This window comes from Cherax quadricarinatus, chromosome 85, assembly GCF_038502225.1.
Source record: "Cherax quadricarinatus isolate ZL_2023a chromosome 85, ASM3850222v1, whole genome shotgun sequence".
Classification (NCBI taxonomy): domain Eukaryota; kingdom Metazoa; phylum Arthropoda; class Malacostraca; order Decapoda; family Parastacidae; genus Cherax; species Cherax quadricarinatus.
Window position 1 is genome coordinate 15,451,282 of NC_091376.1, and position 11,630 is coordinate 15,462,911.

The 11,630-nt window shown below is 41.8% G+C and overlaps 1 protein-coding gene across 1 annotated transcript in view; it reads right to left on the reverse strand.

Annotated features, from left to right (window-relative positions):
* LOC128703258 (uncharacterized) overlaps window positions 1-11,630 on the reverse strand; it is a 57,221-nt gene extending 45,591 nt beyond the window's left edge. Inside the window, exon 1 of the mRNA XM_070103448.1 lies at window positions 11,474-11,630. Within this exon, the coding sequence (XP_069959549.1) occupies window positions 11,474-11,512 (39 nt within the window). The 5' untranslated portion in view covers window positions 11,513-11,630. The remainder of the gene's footprint in view (window positions 1-11,473) is intronic.

Genomic DNA, 11,630 nt, shown 5'->3' on the forward strand with positions numbered 1-11,630 from the left:
GGGAGTGCAATAAGCTGTTATGGGACGAAATTCATAAGGCATCTGGATAGGAAAATGTTGTGATAATGGGAGATTTTAACTTTAGACAAATTGATTGGAACAGTATGACAGAAAATCTTGAGTCTAGTGACTTTCTTGATACGGTTCAGGATTGCTTTTTAGAACAGGTTGTGACAGAATCAACTAGAGGAAACAATCTGCTTGACTTGGTTCTTGCCAACAAAGATTCACTAATTAATAATCTTGAGGTTACTGATGAGCTTGGGGAAAGTGATCACAAATCACTTAGTTTCAATATATCATGGAATTACCCAGATAACTGCGATCAAATCTCTGTCCCAGATTTTCGCTTGGTCGACTTCATGGGACTGAAAAATTACCTGGGTGGGCTAAATTGGGATGTCCTGACTATGGGTCAGGTAGGTGATCTTGGTTGCCAATATGCCGTTTTTCAGAGCATAGTTCTAGCTGCTCAGACAACTTTTGTTCCGAGTAGGGAAAGTAGATCTAACAAAAATGATCCCAAATGGATGAACAATAGATTAAAACATCTCATTGGTCAAAAGAGAGGCATGTATAGGCGTATCAAAAGAGGGGATGGGCAGTTAAGAAATCAATATATTCAGTTAAAGAGAGAAATAAAGAAAGGAATAAGAAAAGCAAAAAGGGATTATGAGGCTAAGGTCGCAAGGGATTCAAAGATTAACCCTAAAGGATTCTTTCAGGTATACAGAAGTAAGATTAGGGACAAGATTGGCCCACTTAAGAGTAACTCTGGTAAGATCACTGACAGTGATAATGTCAGCATAGTTGCTGATTCCCCATAGTAGATTCGTTCTCCCTTGCTCATATTGCGTGTTATAGCGTTATTTTTTCAACCGGGGAGAGTCATCCACTCCACCGAGTTTGTTCATTCCTCCAGTAAGAAAGAGCCGATCCCTTGTGTTCTGGTGATTCGATTCCTGCTCCAGGAAGATCTTATTCTGACTGTGTAGCCACCAGCACCCATTAGTGACTCTGTAATAAGCCAAGAATTACTGTATCGAACAATCGAGTTGAGTACTCCAAGCAAAAGGGTGTACCAGTTAGTAATTCCACAGTCACTAGTGAACGTTAGCTCTACAGCTAGTTCACTATGCACCAGGTGTTGCACACCCTGGTATGGATCGTTCTGTGAAACAAGCCAGAATGAAGTACTTTTGGCCACGTATGGCAACTGACATTTCAGAGTATGTTAAGAAATGTAGTGTTTGTATGCAACATAAAGGAAATGTCAATGGTCCTAATCCAATCCAAGTGTACCCAACCACTAGCGAACCGTGGGAAAAAGTTGCCCTTGATTTGTTAACCAATTTTAAGTGTTCCCTCCAAGGCAACAAACATCTGTGTGTTATGGTAGACCATTTCACCAGATATTGTGAGTTAGTTCCTATTGCAGATAAGACTGCCGAGACAGTAGCTAAAGTGTTTAAAGAACGCAATATCTGCAGGCATACCACCCCTAAGACCTAAATTCTGTAATGAGATTCTTGAAAATTTGTGTACTTTGTACAAGATCTCCAAATCCACCATTGTTCCTCATCATCCTGCCAGCAATGGGTTAGCTGAACGAACCAATAAGAAAGTACTTGATGTCCTGAGAGCCACTATCAACCCCAATAGTGAAACTTGGGATGAAGTTATACAAGATGTCCAATGTGCCATAAATTCTGCTTACAATGCTTCCATAGGTGATACTCCACATTATGCATTGTATGGTGTAGACAAGCGTTTATCCTATGAGTTGTTATATTCCACTCCGAAACCCAATTACAACCCTGATGATTTCGTAGCAACTCGTACCAGCTTAGCTCAAAGTGTTTTTAGAAGAATCCGTGAAACACTTCATAAATCAACAGCAGAATTTACTAGAGTAACTAATAGCCGTGCTAAGCCATCAAAAGTTAAAGTAGATTCAAGAGTAATGCTGACAAATTTTAACAAAACATCCGAAATGCCTAAGCTCGATCAAAAGTTTGTCGGACTTTATCGAGTTGTAGAACATATCTCTGGTAATAAGTATAAAGTTAGAGAAATTAGTACTGGTAAGTACAAAGAATCGCATTTAGATCATATGAAAATAGTATGTGATGTTGATGATATTGCTACCCAGACTAATGTGACAGATGCTGAAAATCCTCTTAACTCTGTACCCTCTACCTCAGATACTCAGTCAGATATTCAACCTGAATGTCGTTACTCCTTATGTACTCGACAAGTAATGAGAAACCCACAAGTATCTTTTGTAGATACTCGTTTAGATCTCCCTCAGTTAAGGCATGTGTTAGCCATTGCAGAGGAATTTGATCCTCCCAGAGATGATAACCATTCTGCATATGTAAACCTCACCCTCGCAGAATTGGGTTTAAATGTACATAGCCTGTATAACTAGATGTCCGAGATGAAAGAAATTGTCAACCGTTTGTTATTAACTGATTAGTTTTTCAGAATTTTTTGTTTTCATGTTCACGTTCCCTCCGTATTCTGAGAATTTGACAGTAATGATCTGAGTGCGCACGAGATGCCTTTGCTGTTAATTTCATCTTGTATATATATTTATTTATTCTTCCTCAGAATCCGTAGAGTGCATGAATACAGATCGATCGATCAATTCCATCCATATTGTACAATGAATTGTTCTTATAAGTCGTAATGCATTACGTTAAAAGTGATTACATTAGCATACATTATGTAAAACTCATTATGTTAACATCCATTATGATACCATCCATTAGTTCTAAGTTATATGTCTTTGTTATTGTATAGAATCAGCCCAGAACCACCTGCCTGTTCAGCCTATAGTATAGTAGTGTATGTCGAGACGACATACGTAACATGACCGAGATGTCAGCATAGTTGCTGATCCCCCTTATATGTGTTGTATAGCATATCATAGTACCATCCATGTGCTTTATATAGAAGATCCCTTTTAGGCCGAGTGACTGTTTATGTGACGTCACGGGATGCGCATGTATACGTTCGTACCTCTGCCTCCCTCTCAGTTGACGTGTAGACATAGGCAGGACAAGGCAGGCTGGGCTCCATCTCCCAATACCACAGTCTGACAATATAGCATTACCATCCAACAAGTGTGTCTACCTTCAACCCTCAAATCTTCTTTAAGAACCCCTACGACAATAAGGATATGTGTGAAATTCTCAATACCTACTTCCTCTCAGTTTTCATCCATTAAAATACTAGCAATATTCCTGAAATAATAGATTATGTAGAACAGGATAATAAACTATGTACGATTGTGGTAACTAGTGACATGGTCCTCAGACAAATAGAGAAACTAAAACCTAACAAATCCCCAGGTCCTGATGAACTGTTTGCAAGGGTGTTAAAGGAATGTAAAGAGGAACTTAGCATACCTTTGGCTAATCTTTTAAGCGGAAAGTGGCAAATGTAATACCTATTTACAAGGCAGGTGACAGGTCCTTGGCTTCGAACTATAGACCAATAAGCCTTACCTCCATAGTGGGAAAATTTATGGAATCAATAATTGCCGAAGCAATTCGTAGCCATCTTGACAGGCACAGATTGATTAATGAATCTCAACACGGTTTTACAAAGGGGCGTTCCTGTCTTACGAATTTATTAATTTTTTTCACTAAGGTGTTAGAGATGGTAGATCATGGTAATGAATATGATATTGTGTATATGGACTTCAGTAAGGCTTTCGATAGAGTTCCACACCAGAGACTATTGAGGAAACTTAAGGCACACGGAATAGGAGGAGAAATTTTTTCCTGGGTAGAAGCATGGCTGACAAATAGACAGCAGAGAGTTTGCATTAATGGGGAGAAATCAGAATGGGGCACGTCACAAGCGGTGTTCCTCAGGGGTCAATGTTGGGCCCGTTGTTGTTCACAATTTACATAAACGACATAGATGACGGAATAAATAGTGACATAAGCAAATTTGCTGATGACACCAAAATAGGCCGTCCAATTCATTCTAATGAGAACACTAGAGCACTCTAGGATGATTTGAATAGACTGATGCAATGGTCAGAGAAGTGGCAGATGCAGTTTTATATTGACAAATGCAAAGTTCTAAATGTTGGACAGTTAAATAACCATGCCACATATAAACTAAATAATGTAGATCTTAATACTACTGATTGCGAAAAGGATTTAGGAGTTCTGGTTAGCAGTAATCTAAAACCAAAACAACAGTGCATTAGTGTTCGCAATAAAGCTAACAGAATTCTTGGCTTCATATCTAGAAGTATAAATAATAGAATTACTCAGGTTGTTCTTCAACTCTATATATCCATGGTTAGGCCTCATTTAGACTATGCTGTTCAGTTCTGGTCACCGTATTACAGAATGGATATAAATGCTATGGAAAACGTACAGAGGAGGATGACAAAGATGATCCCATGTATCAGAAATCTTCCCTATGAGGATAGACTGAGGCCCTGAATCTGCACTCTCTCGAAAGACGTAGAATTAGGGGGGATATGATCGAGGTGTATAAATAGAAAACAGGAATAAATAAAGGGGCTGTAAATAGCGTGCTGAAAATTTCCAGCCAAGACAGGACTCGCAGCAATGGTTTCAAGTTGGAAAAATTCAGATTCAGGAAGGATATAGGAAAGCACTGGTTTGGTAATAGAGTTGTGGATGAGTGGAACAAACTCCCGAGTTTGTTCAGGCTGAAACGTTGTGTATTTTTAAAAATAGGTTAGATAAATACATGAGTGGGTGTGGGTGGGTGTGAGTTGGACCTGGCTAGCTTGTGCTGCTGGGTCTGGTGCTGTGCTCCATGCTTGAGTGGAGGTGACCAGACTTGGTGCGTTATTAGGCTAATCCGGTGGGGGGGTCATTGGTCTAATCCGGGGGGGGGGGACATGGACCTGTTCCGCATGTTCCGCATGGGTCAGTAGGTCTGTTGCAGTGTTCTTCCTTTCTTATGTTCTTATGTACAAGTTCCTCAGTTGTGCAGCCGCTCATGAAGCTATTGATTCTCGCAATAAAAACAGTGCGTTGCGCCTGGTAACTCTCAGGCGGAATTGGGATGACACCTACACTATGTAATTTTTCAAGAACATTTGTCTTGAGTAGTTGAAGCAGGTCCTCTTCAGAGGAGAGGAGAAATACTGCACCAGAGTGGGTTTGAAAGACGTCAACTGGTGCAACCGTGGAATTAGTACAAATACGTTCAAGTATTTTTTTCGTAGATTTCACGTTGTCAGTGACCCGAATTTATGCCCTCATTCTCGTCATGACGCCCGGGAAGGTGCATCAAACACAAAGATCACAGTAAAAAAAAAAAAACAACTTTCCTTATGTCATCCTAACCACCCTGAGTCAGCTGACCTATGAAGGTCAGCCCCTGTGATAGCCTACCCTCGAGGTGTGAGGGGAAAGGGCCCAAGGCAAAGATGAGGCGGATTTAAAAAAAATCACACGGGCTACCGGATGGTCAAAATACCTTGTGTTAACTCGCCGAAGGCGAAGTTGCCGGAAAGGAAGAAGAGGGAAAAGTCAGAAGGATAGCAGCCTAAGCAGAGTGTTAGTGTGTGGGCCAGTGTAAATGTTTGGGTGAGGGGAGGAAGGGGAAGGATGAGGGGATGGGGAGGAGAGAGAAGAACAAGCACGCTGGTCACCGCCTTACCCTCTTGCAAGCAAGCTTTCCTCTCAGCTCTGGTCGAGAATTACTCAGGATAACCCAAGAAAAAACTTGGGTCTCAGTGCTCAGAGCAGGAACGCAGACGTCCTCTCTCCATGGCGGCAGTTTGAAGAGCTGTGTATCTGTGTATCCGTATCCACACTTGGTCAAGCACGTCAAAAAATTAGAGAAGGTGTAAAGGTTTGCAACAGGACTAGTCCCGGCGGTAAGGGGCATGTCAAGCGACCTGAAGACAAAGGAGGACAGGAGGGATAGGTAGGACTTGACAACTACATATAGGGGTAGTTAAAAGATGTTTCAGAGATGGGACACAACAACAGTGGGTCACAACTGGAAGTTGAAGACTCAGATGAACCACATGAATGTTAGGAAGTATTTCTTTAGTCACAGAGTTTTCAGGAAGTGGAATACTCTGGGAAGTGATGTAGTGGAGGAAGGATCCATACATAGCTTTAAGAAAAGATACGATAAAGCTCGTGGAGCAGGGGAAGAGTAAGCTTAGTAACGATCAGTGAAGATTCGGGGCCAGAAGCTATGAATCGACCCCTGCAACTACTAATAGGTAAGTAAAATAGGTAAGCAAACATACACAGGTACAGACAGACAGACAGACAGACAGGCAGACAGACAGACAGACACACACACACTATATATATATATATATATATATATATATATATATATATATATATATATATATATATATATATATATATATATATATATATATTCGGCACGACATATATATATATATATATATATATATATATATATATATATATATATATATATATATATATATATATATTCTTCTTTGAACGTACCAGCCGTATCCCACAGAGGCGGGGTGGCCCAAAAGAAAAAAACTACAGTTTCTCCTTTTAAATTTAGTAATATATACGGGAGAAGGGGTTACTAGCCCCTTGCTCCCGGCATTTTAGTCGCCTCTTACAACACGCATGGCTTACGGAAGAAGTCTGTTCCATTTCCCCATGTAGATAAGAGGAAATGAACAAGAACAAGAACTAGAAAGAAAATGGAAGAAAACCCAGAGGGGTGTGTATATATATGCTTGTACATGTATGTGTAGTGTGACCTAACTTTAAGTAGAAGTAGCAAGACGTACCTGAAATCTTGCATGTTTATGAGACAGACATAAGACACCAGCAATCCTACCATCTTGTAAAACAAATACAGGTTTTCGTTTTACACTCACTTGGCAGGACGGTAGTACCTCCCTGGGTGGTTGCTGTCTACCAACTAGGAGTATATATATATATATATATATATATATATATATATATATATATATATATATATATATATATATATATATATATATATACTGATCTCTGGCTGAAGGAGACTCGAACCTACGTACCTTGGAACAAGGTACGCAGTGCTATACCAAACTCACCACACTGGACCAATACCTTGGAGTCCAGCTTGCGCTAGACTTTGATCCAAGGCAGCCAGCTTTCAGGGAGAAGGCTTACAGCTTTTCATCTCACTCCCTGCATGCATCAGCCTTACTAGAGATTTTAACAATGGTCCAGTGTGGTGAGTTTGGTATAGCACTGCGTACCTTGTTCCAAGGTTCGTAGGTTCGAGTCTCCTTCGGCCAGAGATCAGAGTTTGTGTATATTTCACCTGCTCTTGCGAATTCCTTGCATTGTTAAAATCTCTAGTAAGGCTGATGCATGCAGGGGATGAGATGAAAAGCTGTAAGCCTTCTCCCTGAAAGCTGGCTGCCTTGGATCAAAGTCTAGCGCAAGCTGGTCTCCAAGTGTGGTGAATTTGGTATAGCACTGCGTACCTTGTTCCAAGGTTCATAGGTTCGAGTCTCCTTCAGCCAGAGATCAGTGTTTGTGCATATTTCGCCTGCTCTTGCGAATCCCATGCATCCATGCTGCCCTTCACCCGTCACCCCACAGCTGGCGCCCTCTCACCCCCACGATATCAGCAATGTCACAAGTAGTCGCGGGTTCCCAGGAATCTTCACGACAGAGCCAAAGCTGTCGTTCACGAGGCATCTGCCGGGTGTGCCACAGGGAATGTGCACTCAATCCCACATCTGGCAACATCCGTGCACACAATGGATGTCTAGGCTCCAGGAGAGCTCCAAATGAGAACAACCAACAGCCTCCCCCAGCAGACAGGGCTGACAGCTACCGTGACTTCACCTCTACAGAGGACCTCAAATCTGCAATCAAATTAACATCCACCAGGACTCTGACACACATCCCCAAAGCAGCTCGCCCTCAAGCTGCTAGCAAATTCACTGACCTTCTGAAGAAAGTCAACGATGCTCCTTCAAACAATAGATCCTGGCACAACTAGCTGCTTTTTGGCAATGCCTGTTTGACTGTCCCACCAAGGAGGGACAAGTCACTAGCAACACATGTTATTAGGGCAATAAATGCATTCCCAAGGGATGACAACCTCGTCCGTCTCCCCCCTAGGGCGACAAACACCCGCCGGTCAAATGCCAACAACAGGACACCCGACACCTCAAAAATCAGAGCCCAAATTAGCAAAAAAATAGAAGAGGGTAATGCTATTGGAGCTCTGAGACTTATAACCAGTGAGGATACCATCGCTCCCAAGGACGTCAGCACGGAGCAAGCTCTGAAGGACAAACATCCACCCAGGGCTCCCAGTACCAACATTGACCTCCCTGACATTGCAGCAGGCGAAGAACATCTAACCTTACAGGATGCTGATGTGTATAAAGCTGCTATGTCATTTCCACAGGGTTCAGCAGGAGGTTTCACCGGTTTAAGGCCTCAAACTTAAAACAAATACTCAATCCAGCACTTGGTGAGGTTTCAGAGAGGCTGCTGTCTGAACTCACCAAATTTTCCAACCTGTGCCTGGCTGGCGGTGTCCCAGAGGCCATCAGACCCTTTTTCTTTGGTGCCTCATTGTGTGCCCTCAGGAAAAAGGATGGGGGAATCAGGCCCATTGCAGTGGGTAACACCCTTCGGCGCCTAGTCGCCAAGGCTGCAGTAAGAAGGGTGAGTCAAGAGGCTGCTGCAATGCTGAAACCAACTCAGCTCGGTTTCGGCGTTCAACAGGGCTGTGAAGCAGCTGCCCACGCAGCTCGAGTATATATCAAAAACATGTCCTATGAAAAAGCCTTGGTCAAATTGGACTTTGCCAATGCTTTCAACTCAGTCAGAAGGGATGCTGCTCTCCAAGCAGTTTATAGAAACTTCCCTTCCCTTTATCCCTTCATAGAATCGTGTTATAGTGTGACTTCCAAACTATTGTTTGGGGACCATGAAATTGACTCGTGTGAGGGCGTGCAACAGGCGGACCCTCTCGCCCCCTTTCTATTTTGTTTGGTCATCAAGGAAGTCACGGAGGCACTCTCCAGCGAGCTCAATATCTGGTTCCTGGACGACGGTACCTTAGCCGGCACAAGAGAATCTCTCCTAGAGGACATCAGTAAAATTAAAGACATGGGAGAAAGCCTGGGCCTTTCTTTAAACTCCACCAAATGTGAAGTAGTTTCTACCAATCAACAGATGATCCAGAATATTAGTGCCGTTTTACCAGGAGCACGAGCCATTGATCCAGCCAATAGCACTCTCCTCGGTGCTCCTCTTGGGTCCAATGCCATCGATCTGATCCTAGGAAAAAAAGTCTCAGACCTCCGGACGATGGAAAGCAGGATGAAAGACATCGACACACACGATGCCTTCTACCTACTCACCAGGTGCCTGTCAATCCCAAAACTTACCTATTTTCTGAGATGCTCCCCAGCCTTCAGCAGTCCAAAACTCAAGGAATATGACTCTCTCCTGAAGGCCATGCTAGAGAGTGTATTGAATCTTTCCCTTGACGATGGATAGTGGTTGCAAGCCTCACTTCCGGTCAGGCTTGGAGGGCTAGGAGTACGCAGATCCTCCCAGATTGCTCTACCAGCTTTCCTATCGTCTTCCATTGCATCAAATGAGTTGATAAGACAAATTCTTCCTGACACCCTCAGTGACTCAGCAGGAATAGAAGACCCAGTGCCATCACCGAATGGGAGACTCTTGCTGCTCCAGCACCAAACCCTAGTGCAGCACTGGCTCACAAACAGTCAAGCTGGGATGGCCCAATTGCTGAAAAGGCACTTGCCAACATGCTCAGGGCTGCAACATCAGATAGGGAGATTGCCTGTCTCCAGGCTATGAGTGCACCTCACTCCGGGGACTTCCTCCAAACAGTTCCCATATCGGCAATGGGAACGCGACTCGACCCTAAGACCCTCCGTATTGCAGTGGCTCTGCGCCTTGCTGCCCCAATTCACACAGAATATATGTGTATTTGCGGCGAAGTGCAAGCAGACCAATACGGTCTACATGGTCTTAACTGTTCCAAAACCAAGGGCTGGCATGCAAGACACAATGAGGTCAACGACATCATTAAGAGAACCCTTGCTACAGCTGGATGCCCTGCCGAGAGGGAGCCACAATCACTTGCAGCAAACAATACCCACAACCCAGCAAACCGCCCCGACGGGATCACCATCTATCATTGGAAGAATGGCAAGCTCTTAGCATGGGACTATACCTGTGTGTCCACACTGGCTGACACCTATATCCATCACAGTGTGGGGCAACAGGGAGGAGCTGCTGACCACAGGGAGGAGTACAAGATCAGCAAGTACAGGGACATTAGCCAACAGTATCAATTTGTCCCAGTGGGATCAGAGACCTTGGGATCATGGAGAAAAAATGCCACACGTTTCCTTAAAGAATTGGGTTCCAGACTCATCGACACCACCAGGGACCCAAGGGCAGCCACTTTCATGTTGCAGCGCCTCAGCCTAGCCATCCAGAGGGAAAATGCTTGCTGCATACTTGGCTCACGTCCAGCCTCGGAGGAGCTGGAGGAAATTCATGATCTTTGATACATTGTGCCATTGTATTCATGTTTATGTTTTTTTCTGTAAATGTATTTTGTTTATTAATAAATGTTCACATAGAATAAAAAATATATAGGGGTGGTAGGAGAAGAAAATATTCAAACAGCTCCGGGGAGAACCTTGAGTTTTCCCTGAGGTACGTTTATTGTCTTCTCTGAGGATGAGGGTCCCCATTCCAGCTATAGAGGTGGTACTTATAAAAAAAAAAATATATATATATATATATGTCGTGCCGAATAGGCAGAACTTGCCATCTTGGCTTAAATAGCAATGCTCATCTTGCCATATAGGACAAGCGAAAATTTGTGTATGGAATATTTTCGCCAAAATCATTCTTAACCTAACGAAAAAAATATATTTCACTGTGTTTGCTTAGTATTAAATTATTGTAAACAAATCTAAAATATATTTAGTTGGGTTAGGCTAAAATAAATTACTCTTGTTATAATAAGGTTAGGTAAGTTTTCTAAGATTCTTTTGGTGCAAATTTATAAATTTTTACATTAACATTAATGAAAAAATATATCTTTAAACGTATAAGAATTTTTTTTTAGAAAGGACTTAATTTTAAATGAGTTCTTGCTAATTGACCAGTTTTACATATTTGGCACGACATATATATATATATATATATATATATATATATATATATATATATATATATATATATATATATATATATATATATATATATATATATATATATGTATATATATATATATATATATATATATATTTATATATATATATATATATATATATATATATATATATATATATATATATATATATATATATATATATATATATATATATATATATACAGATAGATAGATGGATAGATATACATACTAACTAAGGTAAAGTATTCCATACCAGCAGGAGAAGTGCTGAGACAATTGCCACGACCCGCATGGTGGAAGTCGGTGGCTAGTATAGTCATAATGTTCGTTGCTGTCGCTGTCTTATAACACTATGTGCTTTCTCCCAGCTGTCAGTCTTCCCACCTGTCACTTACATCAATGACTGGTAC